This window comes from Apodemus sylvaticus, chromosome 7 (assembly GCF_947179515.1).
Source record: "Apodemus sylvaticus chromosome 7, mApoSyl1.1, whole genome shotgun sequence".
Classification (NCBI taxonomy): domain Eukaryota; kingdom Metazoa; phylum Chordata; class Mammalia; order Rodentia; family Muridae; genus Apodemus; species Apodemus sylvaticus.
The window spans coordinates 63293184-63312036 of NC_067478.1; the positions used below are offsets into that span (position 1 = coordinate 63293184).

General features: G+C 42.8%; 1 protein-coding gene across 3 annotated transcripts in view; it reads left to right on the forward strand.

Annotated features, from left to right (window-relative positions):
* Znf609 (zinc finger protein 609) overlaps nucleotides 1–18853 on the forward strand; it is a 141783-nt gene that overhangs the window by 96141 nt on the left and 26789 nt on the right. For all 3 annotated transcript variants that reach the window (XM_052187995.1, XM_052187996.1, XM_052187997.1), the window contains one exon: nucleotides 5512–5737. In XM_052187995.1, the coding sequence (XP_052043955.1) occupies nucleotides 5512–5737 (226 nt within the window). The remainder of the gene's footprint in view (nucleotides 1–5511; nucleotides 5738–18853) is intronic.

The following is an 18853-nucleotide window of genomic DNA, read 5'->3' on the forward strand; positions in this document are numbered from 1 at the left end:
ACCTTAATAGATGCTATTGAGAACCTTATTGGATGCTATTAAACTAATAAGGTGAACTGAAAAGAAATATCACCCAAAGACACAGGAAGTAGACTTTAGGGAACTTCAGGTCTGTTCTAAACTCTTTCCAGGCTTCTGCTTGTTTTGTTCTTACCTTGCTATGTAACTGAGTCCAGGGAGGCCCAGAAAAAATGTCCCAATTCAGAGATTTAAGAATCAGTCCAGCTTATGTTGTAGCCATGGAGGCATCTGATGACCTTAACTTTCCGCATCCTATGCTTTATTTCCCCTGTTGTTGCCAATCAATTGACAGTCTCTGTTTTGGGGCCCTAGGTATGAAAAAGATAGCAAGTGAGTAATTTTCTGATTTTAATTTTCTTGCAGAGTGATAAATAAAGCAATGTTTGTTCCAGAAAGTAGCTGAATATGACATACTATCAAGTAATCTAGGACTTTTATTTGTTTGTTTTTGTTTTGCCAGATTGGGTTTCTCTTTGTAGCCCTGGCTATCTTTGAACTCCCTCTGTACACCAGACAGGCCATCTGCCTCTGCCTCCCAACTGGGATTAAAGGTGTATGCCACCACCACCACCACCACCACCACCACCACCACCTGGCGCCATCTAGACTATTAGGTGTCTATCTCAGTGCTAGTTATAATGCATTATGACTTTGTGTAGATTCTAATAATAATTAATAGAGCTGGTATTATAACCCAAATAATAATTAATAGAGCTGGTATTATAATTAGACACTGTGATTCTCTGTGATTGTTCTTTCTATTTCTGTTGGAAAGGAAGATTGCTTTCCCATACTTCCTTTCTTCTAACTCAATGCATAATAAAGTAAAGCTAACTTCATACAAAGACACAGAGCTCTGCTTAGTGACTCTGACCTTTGAGGGTGGGTTTGGTGTGTATGTGTTAATGAAACCCTGGGCTATAAAAGCTGGAGATGTAGCTCAGTCAGTAGAGTGAGTACTTATCTAGCATGGGGGGGGGGGGGTCTGGGTTCAATCCCCAGTACTATGTAAAACAGGGCTTGGTAGCACCTATCTGTAATCCCAACACATAGATAGTAGAGGTTGGGAGATCAGAAATTCCTCAGCCACACCTTAATTTCAAGGCTGGACTAGGATTCTCCAAAGGAAAAAAATCTTTGGAAGCTGGAGTGGTGGTTTATACATGTAATTCCAGCACTATAGAGGATGGGGTATTATGTAGATGGATTGTGTGAATTCAGGTTCTGAGTGGACTACACAGCAAGAGTTGTGACAGCTGCCTAGACTAGAGTGAGGCCTTACCTCATACCACCAAAACGATTTTAAAAACAAAACAAAAGAAAGTTAATTATTAGCCAGCTATGGTGGCACACATCTATAATCCCAGAACTCTGGAGAAATCCCTGTGAGTTGGAGGCCAGCCTGGTCTACAGAGTGAGTTCCAGGACAGCTAGTGCTGCATAGAAAAACCCTGTCTTGAAAAACAAACAACAATAACAAAACCCTGAGGTATAGCATTTCTGCTAACATTTTTGTTGAGGTGTTGAGTAGCAAAGTTTAGTAAGGTAGACTGCTTAAAAGAAGCAGTGTCATTTCCATCTTTTTTGTTTGTTTGTTTCTTTTGTTTTGTTTTTGTTTTTTGGATTTGGTTTTTTTGAGACAGGGTTTCTCTGTATAGCCCTGACTGTCCTGGAACTCACTCTGTAGACTAGACTGGCCTTGAACTCAGAAATCCACCTGCCTCTGCCTCCCAAGTGCTGGGATTACAGGTGTGCGTCACCACCGCCCAGCTGGCATTTCCATCTTAATCTGATCTTTTCAGTGTTTCTCAGTGCAGAGTTGAGATCTGACTCTCATCTATGGCATACTAGTATGCCTTTCTGGAATCAGAGAGCAAGAGTAGATATCTTTCTGGTGAGTTCTGTGCCTGACAGTGCTGCCTCTTTGATTGGTTGGTTTGACTTTCTTTGGGATCCGGGAGGTGTTGAAATGAGACTTCCCATTAACTCCTTTGATAATGGTTCTTAGACCCAGACTGGCTTCTTGCTCACAGTGATCCACTCTTTGTAGCCTTCTGGATACTGGGATTACAGGTGTGAGGCACCACCCCCAGCTGTGTCCTAGATTAGATCAGTCTCTGTATCCAAGAAAGTGTACCTTGAAGGAACTTGTCTTGGTACCAGAAGAAAGGCTGTATATGCTACTTGATGTGCTCAGTCTTAGTTCTTTCATATAAAAAGAACAGATACAGAACTAGCTAGAGTGCAATGGTCTATATACTCTGTTCCTAACTTTTCTGTCAGTACCTCGCAAAGCTGTATTCCAACACTAAAAGTAGTAGTAGGAACATTCCAGTTTATCTTCAAACCTAGGGAAAGTAAGTGTGTGTGCGTGTGCGTGTGCATGTGCACACATGTATATAGAGGCCAGACATGAGTGTCTGATATCTTCCTCTATTGCTCTCCGGTTTGGTTTGGTTTGGTTTGGTTTGGTTTGGTTTGGTTTGGTTTGGTTTTGGATGGGGTCTCTGAACCCACAGTTTGCCATTTTGACTAGAACAGTTGATCAACAAGCCCCCAGAGTTCACTATCCATCTCCACTCCATTTTCCATTGCTGGAGTTAAAGATCCATACCACCACATCCAACTTTTCTACGTGTGCTGGGATGTGAACGCAGGTTCTCATGTTTGTACTGGACTCACTGAACCATCTCCCCAGCCCCTATGTAGAGTTGTTTGTTTGTTTGTTTGTTTGAGACAGGGTCTCACTGTGCAGCATTGGCTGGCCTGGAACTCACAGATATCTGCCTGCCTCCACCTCCAGAGTACTGGAATTAATTTAAGGGATGCACCATTATGCCTGGCTTGTGTGGAAAGTTTAAAGTGCCTTTCAAGGACCTACCACATCACAAGAAGAAATAACAAATTTGTGATCTTTTTTTTTAAGAGAGCAGAGCAGAATACTCATCATACAACTTACACCTTGTTTCGTTTTATGAAAGAGGTAGTGTTGGGTATGTGAATAACTCTTTGGGGACCAAAATTAGTCAAAGAATCAATGTGTGAACATTCTATGAACTCTGAAAGTGTTGGTTGATCTGCAGTAGTGGTAACTTTCTAAACTAAGAAATCAGATCCATTTTTTTTTTTTAATGGAGGCAGTATCTAAAACAGCTTTGAGACGTATGTATGATTCTTTTCAAGTCTAGGAGAGTGCATGTAGGGGAAAGAAGTAGTTTATAGGCAGAATGTTGGTCATGCACTAACTTCCCCAGACCAGCGTTCATTGCAGAGCTGACCAGGAGTGGCTGTGTGTTTCTGTCTCCAAAAGTCTCTAGTCAAAGACCATATTTAGCATCCTTGTCAGTCTCGTCTATTGATTAGGATTAGCCAGCTGAAGAGCCTTTCAAAGGGGAAGGGAACCAAATCCATAACTCATTTTCTAAGCGTGCTGATTAGTGTCATGTGTTCAGAGAAAGTCAGTTCATACATGTATTAAGTACTTTGTATGTGTGGACGATTCTTAGTTAGGATTTGGGCATTATAGACTCACCATTGGTAATTTGTCAACTTGATATATGCTAGTATTCAGCCAATAATGAGGGCCTGGACGGATGGCTCAGTAGTTAAAAGTGCAACTTTTCTTATAGTGGGCTAGAGTTGGTTTTTAGAACAGGTTGAGTGGCTCACAACCATCTATAACTCCAGTTCCAGGAGAATCTAACATCCTCTTCCGTCCTCCAAGGACACCTATACACAAACTCACACACATAATTAAAACTAAAGACTTTTTCGGGCTGGAGAGATGGCTCAGCGGTTAAGAGCATTGACTGCTCTTCTGAAGGTCCTAAGTTCAAATCCCAGCAATCACATGGTGGCTCACAACCATCTCTAATGTAGTCTGTTGCCCTCTTCTGGTGCATCTGAAGACAGCTACAGTGTACTCATATAAATGAAATAAATAAATCTTTAATATAAATAAGTAACAAATTACTACCATTCACCTTGTTACTTTCAAGTGTGTTTTATTCTGGAACTTGAATAATTCATGTTCCGAGAAGTTCTAACGTTCAAAGTAGATTACTAGTGTTCAACTGTTTAGTGTGTACATAATCAGTTGAATCTTTACAGTGGTATGGATTGACCTGTGCATAATAGCATCGCCTCCTATGTCTTAAAGATGCATTTGATGCCAGTGTCGTATTCAAAGATACTATACTAATTGACCAAAAACTGCTGCTTTGAATTTCAGAGATTCCCATCAGATTGCCCAGCCTTCCTCAATTTGTAAGCTTTCTCCTAACTAAAGTTGTTTAAAGCTTCAGGATAATTAGGAGTAATAGCATCCCTAAATCTGGGTTCTCTTTATCCCTAGCCTATATTCATTGATTTTTAACCTGATAGACTGAGTGCTAGTAGGAAGTACAGTGATGAGTAATATATAACTCAGAAGCTGAGAGTTTGCTTTTTGGTTTGGTTTGGTTTTGGTTTTATCTGTGTAGTGCAAACTGGCAAGTTCTGCTTGCCTCAGAGGTGGAGGCAAGGCAGATCTTTGTGAGTTTTAAGGGAGCCTGATCTATATAGAGAGGTCCAGGCCAACCACGGCTACCCAGGTGAGACCTTGAGTGGGGAGTAGTGAGGCATATGCAGGCAGAAGGTGAGTATGAATTTAAAGCTAGCCTGGGCTACAAAGTGAAACTCCCTCAAATAAAAGAAAATAAGGCTAGTCATAGTAACGTATGTTTAATATCAGTATTTGTAAGATTAGGAAGTTAAGGGCATCCTCTGCCAGCTACATAGGGAATTTGAGGCCAACCTGGCTCACCCTCTTCTAAATAAGCAAAAATAGACAGACAGACAGTATTAGTTAGGGTTCTCTAGAGTCACAGAACATATGGGTAGTCTCTATATAGTAAGGGAATTTGTTGATGACTTTCAGTCTGTAGTCCAACTCCCTAACAATGGTCAGCAGCAGCTGTGAATGGAAGTCCAGGATTAGCAGTTGCTCATTTCCATAAGGCATACAGGCAAAGAAGACAGAGAATCTTCCTTCTTCTAATGTCCTTATGTAGGTCTCCAGCAGAAGGTGTGACCCAGATTGAAAGTGTATGCCACCATGCCTGGATCTGGGACTTGCTGTGTCCCAGATGACCTTGAACTTCGAGATCTCCCTGTCTTAATCTGGGATTCATAGCCACTGTGCCTCAACATCTCCAAGCCAAGATCCAGGTCAGAGTTCATTCCAGATATAGTCAAGTTGACAACCAGGAATAGCCACTACAGATAGATAGATAGATAGATAGATAGATAGATAGATAGATAGATAGATAGATAGATAGATGATAGGTATCTTCCTTATGGTCTGAGATGTTGTCATCTAAACCACATTTGCAGTGGCATTGTGAAGTAGAACTTGAGAGGAAAAGACAAGTGGGACTATGTTAAATACAGAAAGCAGTATGTCCTCTAATGGTCTTCTTGTAGCTCAGCTATACTTTTCTTCTCTTACAGATGGAGTCTCCGGTCTCCACTCCAGGGGTGCTGCCACTGCACCTGTTAGTGCCAGTGGTCAATAATGACATCTCATCTCCCTGTGAGCAGATCATGGTCCGTACCCGATCAGTTGGAGTCAACACATGTGACGTGGCTCTAGCCACAGAGCCTGAGTGCTTAGGCCCCTGTGAGCCTGGAACTAGTGTCAACCTTGAAGGCATCGTGTGGCAGGAAACAGAAGATGGTAAGTCCATCCCTGCTCCATTGCCTCTGCAGAAGAGTCCCTAGAGACTTAGTGGTATAAATATTGCCACCAAAAAATGGGAACACTGCCAAGCACATATAAGAGTGTTCATTGTCCCTCTCCTCTTGGCCATGCCCACACAAAGGCTGGAAAGAGTGGTGACAAATTTTTTAGTGTTCTTACTATTCCTAGAGTCAATTTGTGTTGTAGTTCTGGAGATTGCAAGTTGGCCTTGTGTACATCCTAGTTCTAGTGCCAACTTCTTAAATTATTTCCCTTTTTATCTGGTACAATCATAATAAGTGCTTGCTGTGTCATTTAAATTGTATCTGTACTCTCTATGCCTCTATGTTTTACGTCTGGGATTTAAATGACAGGTGGAATTTTCATTTGGACTTTAAGAGAAACTAATAGAAAGGCATTTGAGGGAATCAAGGAAATGTAGACCAGTAACTTGTTTGTTTGAAGGGGGTTTTGTTTTTGTTTTTGTTTTTAATGTGTGTTGTTGATTTACCAGCATGTGTGTGTGTGAGGGTATCAGATCAACTGTAACTGAAGTTGCAAACAGTTGTGAGCTGCCAAGTGGTTGCAGGGAATTGAACCAGGGTCCTGGAAAAGCAGCCATTGCTCTTAACAGAAAGCAATGTGTTCTCTAAGGATCTTCTTGTAACTCATCTAGTACTTTTGGCTGTTTGAGCCATCTCTCCAGCCTGTTTGTTTGTTTGTTTGTTTGTTTGTTTTTTAAGTGTAAAGGCAGATTTATTGGGGGAAGCTCTTGGCTGGGCAGTTTCCCCAGCCTCAGAGAACAGGGCCAGGGAAACTGCCCTGCAGACATCGGGGTGGGGGAGTTGGTCTAGTTTTTTTGTTTGTTTGTTTGCTTGTTTGTTTTAAACATGGTCTCATGTAGCCATGGTGGCCTCAAAGTTGATATGTAGCTAATGATAACTTTAAATTCTGGTTCCTCCTGTCTCTACCTCTCAATTACTGGGATTGCAGAAGTATGCTACGACACCTGACACTCTCAAATTGACTTAATGTTGGCACAGTGAATTTTAAGTATTTCCAGGTATACAGCTAACTCCTTCCTTGCACTGGTCACCTCATTGCCCAACTACCTACACATTTGGTGTGTCGTTCCCTGAGTGTATACAGGCTTTGTGGGCCTTGTCACTGGGGAGATGCTCACACCGTCTTGATGGCGCTTTCACCTGGCTTGCTATTAGCTGCCATGCAGACTTTTTACATGTTCCATTTGCCCTGAAGAACAGAAACTCTTCTGTTGGAATTTCTCAAACCTGAACAAAAAGGAATGGGAGTACAAAGGCACGTTATACACAGTTAAGTCAGATCCCTTGGTAACATTTAGTTACTTTGAGTACAAAGGATTCTTTAATAAAGATACAAGTTCTAGGCTGGGTGGTGGTGGTGCACACCTTTAATCCCAGTACTCTGGGAGGCAGAAGCAGGAGATTTCTGCTTTCAAGGCCAGCCTGGTCTACAGAGTGAGTTCCAGGACAGCCAGGGCTACACAGAGAAACCCTGTCTCGAAAAACCAAATCCAAAAAAAAAAAGTGAACTTCTCATCAGAGCATCTGTGGCAGGAGAACGTCAGTGCCCAGGCTGTGAAGAGTCCTCACTCTGTACGTAGAGAAGCATAGGAACACAGCCAGTTGTCACTAATTCTTAGTCTGCATTTCATTCCAATCAGTCATTCAGCATAACTGAAAGCCCTCCATGCAGTAGATGCTAATGTATTTCAAGTAAAAAGGTTATAGAAACTGATGCAAAAAAAAAAAAGATATACTTTGAATGTGTATTTACAGTGTGCAACCTGGAAATAACAAATTAGATGTCTAATTTTTAAATGTGAGGCTAAGAAATGGCTCAAGAGCACTAGTTGCTCTTCTAGAGGACCCAAGTTTGATTCCCAACAGTCCTGTGGCATTTTATAACCATCTAAAATTCCAGTCCCGGGGAATCTCTGCTTTTGGCTTCCTTGCTGACTGGGCACATGTATAGTTCAGACATACATACAGGCAAAATATCTATAAATGTAAAATAAACTTTGAAATAATAAGTAAAATATAAAAAGATATTGCCTTCCTGTGGCCAAATATCTGAGCAGACAAATTGTATTAGAATGAAAAATGTGGGGCTGGAGAGATAGCTCAGTGCTTAAGGGCACCGACTGCTCTTCCAGAGGTCCTGAATTCAATTCCCAGCAACCACATGGTGGCTCACAACCATCTCTAATGGGCACCGATGCTGTCTTCTGCTGTGTCTGAAGGCAGCTATAGTGTACCCACATGTATGAAATAAATATGGCTGGAGCGAGCGGGGTGGAGGGTGGAGGGTGAAGGATGACATGTATGTAGACAGCAGGAACTTAATCTTATGTGTGTATGTATATGCATGTGTGTATATATATATATATTTTATTTAAATGTATTTTAGTTATATGGGTATTTTGCCTACATGTATATCTGTGTATCGTATACAGTGCCCATAGAGGCCAGAAGAGAATTTGGAAAAGGTTATTACCTACTATGTAGGTACTAAAAGTAGAATCCAGATCCTCTAAAAGAGCAGCCAGTGCTCTTAACCACTGAGCTATCTTTCCAGTCCTGTGACCACACCTTTGGGCCAATCTTCAGGAGAGATCTATGCCTCAGTATATTGTAAAATATGTCAGTTCCTGCCTATATGTTCTACTTTTCTTCATGGTGGTTGACTTTTCTCTAAGAACAAAATATGAACCTAAGTGGCTTGAGAGATGGTAGTTTCTGAGTAATTAAGAAAACTGGATGTTCTTTCAGTGAACTAAGTTTGGTTCACAGCACCCACTTAGGATGACTTACAGCTACCTGTAACTCTAACTCCAGAGCTCCGATACCTTCTCTGGACTCCTACATCTATGTGACATACTATAGACACACACACACATTTTATTTTAAAGACATTTATTTTATTTATATGAATACACTTTAGCTATCTTCAGACACACCAGAAGAGGGCATCAGATCTCATTACAGAACTCAGGACCTCTGGAAGATCAAGTAGCCCGTGCTTTTTAACCGCTGATCCATCTCTCCAGCCCAAAATAAATATATTTTTTTTAATTTTTTAAAAAATATGAACCTGAGAAAGTCTTTTCAAGAGAGTGAAACAAACTCATTCTATCTTAACAATGAAAATCATTTTCTTTAAGGATGCCTACTTTCAGCTGGGCGGTGGTAGCACACGCCTTTAATCCCAACACTTGGGAGGCAGAGGCGGGTGGATTTCTGAGTTTGAAGCCAGCCTTGTCTACAGAGTGAGTTCCAGGACAGCCAAGGCTACACAGAGAAACCCTGTCTTGAAAAAAAAAAAACAAACAAAAAAAAAAAAACAAGAAAAAAAGGATGCCTACTTTCTCCCCTGCTGTGGGGATTTAATTTGCAGTGCTGGAGATAGACTCTAGAGCCTTTGATGTGCTGTGCAAACACTATACCACTGAACTGTATCCTTTCTCTGTTGTCCATATTTTCCACTGTTTACAAAATTCAACAAAATCAGGGACTTTGCTTACCACTGAATATCAACACTTGACATATTATGCACACAAATGAGTGTACAGCTGTGCACATGTAGCCATGTGCAGATGCCAAAACAGGATATTATCCTCTGTAAAAACAAGTGCTCTTATATTAATTACTATTGTGTATGCGTGATACAGGCCTGGGGAAGTGTGTCTGAGCACACATATGAGGTCAGAGGACAACTTCGTGAGATTTGTTATCTCCTTCCACTGTATGTGGAGTCTGAGATCAAACTCAAGTCTGCAGGTGTTTGGCAGCAAATACCTTTATCCTCAAAACGATATTGCTGGCCTTACTTTTAATATTAGAGTACCAGATTTTTTTTTCCCATTTTTTTGTCTTGTGTTTAACACTGAGTACTTTCCTGCTTTTTTTTCATTCCTTCCTTTAATTCTGAGGAGAAAAGACTTGTTCTGGAGTGATACATTGTACTCTGCTTACTGACTATCTGGGAGAATCTTTTATGTGAATTAACACTTGGCACATGTCTCTTCAAGAAATAAGATTTCCTCAAGATCTAGATTCTTGAGTCAGTCTTTCTTTTAATCATAGGAGCTACATTCAGATACTTTAAAATTACATTAGGCCTCTAGGCTTTCTTCTGCATCTGACTTTGTACAAAGAAAAGATCTAAATATTACCTAGAGTGTTGAGAGAGATTCCTGCTGTGTAATCAAGACTGAGTGGTAGGTAGGTAGGTAGGTAGGTTGGGTGTTTGGTTGGTTGGTTGGTTTGGTTGGCTGGCTGGCTGGCTGGCTGGCTGGCTGGCTGGCTGGCTGGCTGGCTGGCTGGCTGGTTGGTTGGTTGGTTGGTTGGTTGGTTGGTTGGCTGGCTGGCTGGCTGGCTGGTTGGTTGGTTGGTTGGCTGGCTTGGTTGGCTGGCTGGCTGGCTGGCTGGCTGGCTGGCTGGCTGGCTGGCTGGCTGGCTGGCTGGCTGGCTGGCTGGCTGGCTGGCTGGTTGGTTAGCTGGTTGGCTGGCTGGCTGGCTGGCTGGCTGGCTGGCTGGCTGGTTGGTTGGTTGGTTGGTTGGTTTTGAAGTAGTCTAGAATGACCTTGAACTTCCCGATCCTCTTGCCTCTACATCCCAAGTGTAGGGATTATAGGCATACATCATTGTGCCTGGCTCTGGTGTGGGCCTAATCCTCCACCTCTGCCTCCCAGGTGTTGGGCTGGGCATGAATCACTATGCCTGGCTATCTAGAATGATTTTTTTGCAAAGCTGACTTTAGATAAGAATTCCAGAAGTTGCTATAGTTTGTCCTTTTCGACATCAATGCAAAGCCAGAGGCGTTAGTCTCTACCATCTGTGCTTCACACAAGAACTGGTGCTGTGGTGAGAGGAGGGGCTGCCTTTACTGTTGTGACCTTTGACACTGAGTTGGTTACTTTCTCATAGCTGTAACCAGATAAGAAGCAACCTCAGGGAGATGGGGAATATTCTTATTTGTGGGGATGGGGGACTTACATTTTAAAAGGGATATAGTCATGGCCGGGAAGCTGGTGGCAAGAGCATGACACGGTTGGTCACCTTGTGTCTTTCAAGAAGCAGAGGGTGGACAGGAAGTAGGAGGGTCGACTGTGAAAAGCCAAGGCTTACCCTTCCTGTAGCAAGGCCTATCTCCTGAAAGTTCCCCAACCTTCCAAAACAGCAACACCAGCTAGGAACGAAGTGCTCAGATGTATGAGCCAGTGGGTGTCATTTCACCCTCAACCACAGCAGGCTTTCCTTGGAAATGTTGTCAATTCCTACCCTTGATGTTAGTCCGTATTACACATTTTTAAAGTTTTTGTCTTCCAGCTGTTAGCTATATCTTCAGAAAGAACTCAAGAATATTTTATTATATTTACTCAAATTGGTATTCAAAGTGTCAATCCACTGTTCTCTTCTGTCTGAAAAACCAATTTGGTAATCCTAGAGCTGGTCTGCTGCTGTTCTGTGAAAATAAGTGTTTTGTTTGCGTGTATGTATGTGGACCAAGTGCATGGTGCTTGTGGAGGTCAGAAGAGGATATTGGCTCCCCTGTTGTGGGAGATGATAAGTTCCATGTGGTCCTGGGACCTGGAATCTGGATTCTCTGCAAGAGCAACAAGTACTCTTAACATTTGAGCCCTATCTCCAGCGCCCACTGCAGCCATCTGCTTCAGGGGTGTTGTACTTGGAGAAGCATGAGTATGAAGAAACCTCAGAAACAGAAAAGAACGGATGTTGAGTAGGCAACCCCTCCCTGGCTCTGCTGCCTTCCCACTGCCTCTCAGAACATCTCTACTTGTGGGTGATTTATGTGCTGAGTTCCTTTGAAATTTTTATTTTAAAATTCTGCTATTAAAAACAAAACTGTGGGGGGCTAGAAAGATGACTCCGCGGTTAAGAGCCCTGACTGCTCTTCCAGAGGTCTTGAGTTCAATTTCTAGCAACCACATGGTGGCTCACAACCATCTGTAATGGGATCCAATGCCCTCTTCTGGTTTCTCTGAAGATAGCAATAGGGATGTGTGTGTGTGTGTGTTTATATATTCATTCTTTAAAAATGAATAAAAATGTATTAAAATTTTCTTATGAAACCCAGATATGTGCATATGCTGTGGTCCAGCACTGGGGAGACTGAGGGAGAAAGAATTGCAAATACAAGGCAAGCTTAAGCTGCTAAATTAGCAAGACCTTGTCTCATAGCATAAATAAATAAAATTTAATTTTAAAAGTTGAATATTGCTAATAGCTTACAATTTTGGAGGGTATGTGTATGTGCGTGTGTGCGCGCGCACACACACACACATTTACATATGTGGAAGTATATGTTCTTGAAAACAAAACAGCATCAATTATGCTGTTCAGCACAATCAAGCCTGATAGCTGGAGCTCAGTTTCCAGAACCACAGTGTGAGAACCAAATCCTGACATTGTCCTCTGACCTCCACGGGCGCTGGGTAGCTTGTGCCCACCCTGTCACATCCTCCCACAATAAAATCAAATCAGATTATGTTTATTTATTTATTTGTTTGTTTGTTTGTTAAAGAACAAACAATGGTTTTGTGAGGAAAATAGTGCGGACTAATAAGTAGCTGACATCTATACAGACCGATGGTGACTTCTGTTCTACAGCTTCTGTTAGGCAACTTCTGGCCCTGTTTCAGACCCTCTGGTTGAGTCTTGCTCTTTTGTCTATGGGTTGGCCTTTTCTCCACTGGGAAGTTTAGCTTGCTTGTGTAACTCCTAAAAAATTGCCCATTGCTTCTTAGTGCTCCCTCTCTTACAGACCTGATGTGTGTGAGTCCTTAACCTTCTCAAAGGGGAAGGAGCCCGCCATGACTCTTGTAAAACGGTCATTAACCTTTGTGATTCCAGTGTAGGAGTGTTTGTGTATAAGCTGTGAGATGCTGAATTTTCAGTGTTTGTACTTAGCTACTGGCTTTCCTTACATGAATCGCCTGGCCCTCAGTATTGCTTTAGGCAGCTCTCATCTGGAGAAAGGTTGTATGGAGTGGCCAAGCTTTCCCCACTACTTAGCCTATGCATAGTAGCCAGACTCAAGAAAGCCCAGTAGCCATTGTCTGGCACCACAAATCTTCATAGCAACAGACCACACTACATGGCAACAGCAGCCCCACAGAGGAAACATTAGGCAAATCAATACCTACTTTCTCCCACCCCTCCCACACTAAAAAATAGGGGGGGGGGCAGTCAACACATTCTTCCAGTCTAACAGCTTCCTCCCAGGGTGCTTCGGGGCATGATGTGTTTCTATACCTGAGTGGATTGTAGTCTGTCTCCACTATCATATAGTTAATCCTAAAGCTATAAAGAACTGATTCATAGGCTCTTCTGAGTTTTATTTTATGAATTACAAAATAGAGTACTAATCTTCAAAGGAAAAAGACATTCCTTTAGTTTAACCCACCTCTTCTCACCACCATGCCACAGACATATGCCTGCAGAGTACAGGCAGACCTTGCATGTGGACAGGCTATAGGCTTTCGAATAGGTAAAGTTGTTTTGAAAATTCCCCAGATCATATGGAACACATGCCCATTTTGTACCAATGATCTCCTTTACGAGTCATTTAGTGGCTGAAGCTTAAGTGTTGAGGTGTGTGAAGCCTGTTACAAATGCAGTTGTTAATGACCTGGGCTGAGCACTAGCCTAGCCCTGACTTAACTGCAGAGCCTCAGTGTGCTCTTGCTCTGTTGATAAGCTCATTTGGCTAGTCTGTGCTCTGCTGTCCCCTTTCTAAAGGGAGATGGCTGGACTTCGTGATCTGTGCTCTCTTTCCAGAGTTCAGTGTTTATGTTCTGTGTTCATTTGTGTGGGAGAGAAGACAACATAGTCCTTGTCAGGTTTTTTTGTAATGAAACCTAGATGTCGAATTCATTGGTCTTAGTGCCCACATTGCTAAAAACAAGTCTTGGGCCTGCACCACTTGGAAAGCTGCTGTGGCAGGGATGGGCAGAAGCTATCAACAATCTTGGCAACCAGCCTTTTCTCCCAGTGCAGCAGTTTTAAACCAGTTCAGGCAGAGCTTTGCCCCCACACTGCCGCTACATGTTACTGTTTCTTAATGGGGGGGGGAATTGATTTTTGATTCGCCCCTCCTCCCCCCTCCTGCTTTCCCTCTCATCTCTTGATTCCCTTCTTTTTCCCATCTGAAACTAGAGGTGGTTCTCCTCCCCTTCTGATTCCTCATTAGCCCTTCTCCCTTAGGCTTTATGGAACAAAGACATCACAGGGCATCAACTTTATAATTTAAGCAGCTGGAGATGATTTCCCCAGGATAGAGTGGGTAGGTGGCTTATTCCTCCTGGCATGGGACAGCATTGCTAAATAGCCTTACGATGTGTCTGCCAAGGCTTAGGCTTTGTTAGGGGCATTCAGGCCTCTGTTTCTGAGTTAAATTATAGTGAGAAACAAGACCCATGTACTTTCATGGGGGGCAGGATTAGGAAAACATAGAAAGTGTGTCGTTTTTAGGTCTCCCTATTTGCTTAAGGAATTTTTGTTTAATCCCCTGCCCCGGTCCTTTCTCCTGTCAGGTCCTTTATTCCTTCCCGTTGTTGCCTTCATGGCCTTCTCCAGAGCAACAAGCTGCAAGGCAAAGGCTGCTGGGAAGAGTGGAGTAGACTCCCACCCCACCCCCATCCAGTTCTTCTGTATTTTTCTTTTTTTAAGGATATCCTTTAAAAGCCTAAAAGACCATAGAATAATCTACTCCTATTGTGCTCATAGTCAAACGTAATGTTTAACCCTAAAGTAACTGAGGGACCAGCTTGGTCAGACACCCACACCTCTAAGGAACTCACAGGTCATTTAACATTAAAGTACATGAAATAATCATTTTATCATTTACCAAGATTCCCTGTTTTCCAGTGGTTAGCTCTCTCCTTAGAATTACATTTTAAAATCTCTTAAATCAATTATCAGCACAGATAAAGAATGGATTAAAAACAGAAGAAAGACTCCTTCCCTCTCCCCGATGTGCTGTCACATCAGATGCCAGGCTGCTTTGCTGCTGGGGGCCGATCGTCTGAGGAACAGATCTGCCACTGCCTGCTTTGTCATAGACCTCACTAGTGCATAGGAGTCATAAACCCAGCAGGTCGCATTGAACAGTGATAGTATGTGCATGAACCAATGCGTATAGATCATTGAACTTGCTTGACACATACACCCTGTGTTACTGGGACCTAAGATGAGGAAAGGCCCCCTGGTTCCCTCCCAACAGCCTGACTGCTACTGTGGTGTGTTGCTGTTACCCATTTTGAAGCTCGCATGCTTAAGTCTTTATAGTATGTACTTTCTGATGTTGAGCTGCTCAGCATTACGCCAGTGAGATTCAGCCTTGTTGCATGTAGTTAGTTAACTTTTAAGACAGGGTCTCACTATGTAGCCCTGGCTGGCCTGGAATTCACATATTCCTGCTTCTATCTGTTCGGGTCTGGGTTTAAAGGTATGCTCTAGCACACCTGACCTATAATTAACTCTATTCTTTATTTAAGTGTCCCATGGTGTGAACAAACTCTGTTGTTTATGAGCATTTTTAATTATTTTTTGATTCGGATCTATTATTTTTTTTAAAAGTTACTATGGAAATTCTTGGACATTTCTTTAAGGAAATATTATATGTGCATATTCTTAGCTATACTGGGTCAGAGGTATACATATAACTAAATATAATGTATATTTCCAGTTTTCCAAAATAGTAATTTAGTTTACATTTGGAGGGGAGGGTGCAGGGTTCCAGACAGGGTTTCTCAGTGTAGCTCTGGCTGTCCCTGAACTTGCTCTGTAGACCAGGCTGGCCTTGAACTGTGCCTGCCAGTGCCTCCCCAGTGCTTTAACATGCTAGGATGGCAGTGGTCTGCATCCTAGCCAGCATTTGTCTTTTCTTTTAATGCTTGCTATTTGAGTCCTTCTGGTTAGTGGACAGTGGCTTCTCACTGAGTTGTTAGTTTGCACTTTCCTGAAGAATGGTAAAGTCTAGCATCTCGTCTTGTATTTACTGACCTATGTAAATCTTCTGTGATGATTCTCTTAAGTCCTTTGTCAGTTGTTAGGTTAGGTTGCCTATCTTTATTGATTATAGTTTGTGTATACTGGTCATGGGTCCACCTCAGATGTGTTATAGAAATCTTCTCTGTCTTGCCTTTTCTGTTAATCTTTTCATGCATATAAACTTCATTTTTATTAAACCTGATTTGTCTTTATTTTTCCTTTTGTTATTAGTGGGTTTTTGTGTGTGTCATGTTTAACAGCTTTGTGTAGTCTTAGATAATCTCTTAAATTTCCACTGAGAACCTTGTTTTTTATAGCTAATTTTTTATTTAGGGTTTGACTTGAGAGTCAAGGTTGTTTTTTAATCTTGTGGGTCCATAATTGGTTCAGCACCTCATAGAAAACACTACCATTTCCTGCACTACACAGAGGAGGCACATTCACCTTACTGGGGCAATGCTGTGAAGCTGTTTCTGGGCTCTCTTTGCATTCATTGTCTTCCTTCTTCCGTGAATACTCCATGGCTTAACTACCTTTGTGTAAATCTTGACACCCAGTAGTGTGAGTCTTCTCTCTAGCTGGGTGGTATTTCTTAAGGTCACCTTGGTTGTTCCACATAAACATCAGATCAGCTTGTGACTTTTTAATGAAAAGACTGCTATGACTTTTGATTGGGGTGACATTGAATCCACAGGTTAGTTGGAGAGGATTCGAACTTTCACCCTTCTGCTTATGCTCTAGGTAGTTACTGAGAGCTGGGCTGACAGTCAGAGGGCAGAGGGTCAGAGCAAGTCACAGACAGAGTTCGTGTCAGATACCTAAGACCACCAGCCCAAGGATGGCACCACCCACAAAGGGGCCCTACACCCTTGATCACTAATTGAGAAAATGCCCCACAGCTGGATCTCATGGAGGAACTTCCCCAACTGAAGCTCCTTTCTCTGTGATAACTCCAGCCTGGATCAAGTTGACACACAAAACCAGCCAGTACAGTGTGCCTTGGCCTTCAGAGGTATTACTCATTCGCCATCTTGCTTCTGTGTCTGTGTCCAGAGTCCCCTTTTTATAAGGCTACAAATAATAGCCAGTGGTGGTGTCCTGCTGAATTCTAGCACTGGCTATTGGAAACAGGATGTGTAGATGTTTAAAGTCAGCCTCAGCTAAATAGTGAATTCAGAGCCAACATGGGTTGTATGAACTGTCTCAAAACAACAAAGATGCTATTTTGAGGTACCTTGAATTGGAATATATATTTGGGAGGAAGCACAATTTAGTCCCTAACAGGAGCTGTAAGTGTTATCACAGTTTGGAGAAAGGAAGGATGTCTAGAAATAGTTCCTCTTCCTACCATGGAAACTTGGCATGGTCCTTCTGTGTGTGATACGGAGAGCTATGGCTTCCCAAGGCCCTAGGGCGGATTGTCTGCCTGTAGACCCCAGCTAGCCGACTGCCTTCCTCTTTGCACATTGCTGCTCCCCTGAATTGCTGTTTCCACTGAATGCTGCTCTCTTAACAAACCCTGAAACTGTGGCACAGAGGTTACAGAAAGAGAAATAGGTTTCCGAAGTTTGCTGTTGTTCTCAGCTTTGGCTGAAAAAAAGATAGCAAAAGTGTCCATGAAAGCTAGCCCTAGCCGTGCTGTCACCTTGAGCCCTCCTGCTAGGTCATAAAGCAGTAAAGCTGTGGACAGTGTGAGTCCATCTCAACTCCAGGCAACTATTTCTTCAAAGCCATTGTACTGCGCTATGACCCTTCTCTAGGGATTTTCAGAGAAAGATTCCAGCTGATAGGATGGCCTCCAGCCATGGCAACAGTGTATTTATGCTTCAGCAAGAGAGTAGGGAGGACATGCAGTGTAAGGAGGGAAGGGAGTGTGACCTGATCTTCATGCACTTCTGCCAGGTTGCCCAGTGGGAACACTTAGAAATGAAAGGAAGAAGGGAAGAAGCCTCTAAGATCTTCAGTCTTGAGCTGGGCAGTGGTGGCGCACGCCTGTAATCCTAGCACTCTGAGAGGCAGAGGCAGGCGCATTTCTGAGTTCGAGGCCAACCTGGTCTACAGAGTGAATTCCAGGACAGCCAGGGCTACACAGAGAAACCCTGTCTCGGAAAAACCAAATCCAAAAACCCCCCAAAAAAAAAACCAACAACAACAACAAAGATCTTCAGTCTTCTTCCAGAAGCTGTCAGACCATCCACAGTGGGGAGAAGTTACATTTAGCTGTTGTGCTCTGGCCTTCCCCCCCCCCCCTTTTTTTTTTTAAGACAGGGTTTCTCTGTGTAGCCCTGGCTGTCCTGGAACTCACTCTATAGACCAGGCTGGCCTCGAACTCAGAAATTTGCCTGCCTCTGCCTCCCAGGGTGCTGGGATTACAGGTGTGCGCCCCCACCACCCCCCAACCCCCTCCACCCCCCACCCCTCCCACCACCCCCACACCCCCACCCCCGGCTTCTTTTTTCTGCTTCTAAACTCTTCAGCCTAGATGCTCAAGTAAAAATAGTAATGGCTGTTTGATATTTTGGGGCCTTTACCTTTTCCAAAATGAGAAGATTCTAGAAATAAGAGGCTAGGGGGGTTTGTTTTCTATCAGCTCTAAATTTGAAGGTAAGCTATATTAATGACACCATTTTCTACAGCAGTATTTCCAGGTTCTGTGTATATTAAAATATAGAGGCAGGGATTGCAAAATACTGTTAGTTTTACTCAGTTAGCTTCAGTCAAAATTTTAAGAGTAAGACCATGTTTTGTTAATTAGTTTTAAGATCTTCACATGCAGCCGGCGGTGGTGGCACACGCCTGTAATCCCAGCACTTTGGGAGGCAGAGGCAGGCAGATTTCTGAGTTCGAGGCCAGCCTGGTCTACAGAGTGAGTTCCAGGACAGCCAGGGCTACACAGAGAACCCCTGTCTCGACAAAAACAAATCCAAAAACAACAACAACAACAACAACAACAACAAAAAAGATCTTCACATGCTTCCACTGTGCAGAAAAACTTTGTTACTCACCCTCCATAGAGTTGAAGCCTTTCTGTAGACGATGTCCCAAACTGCCTTCC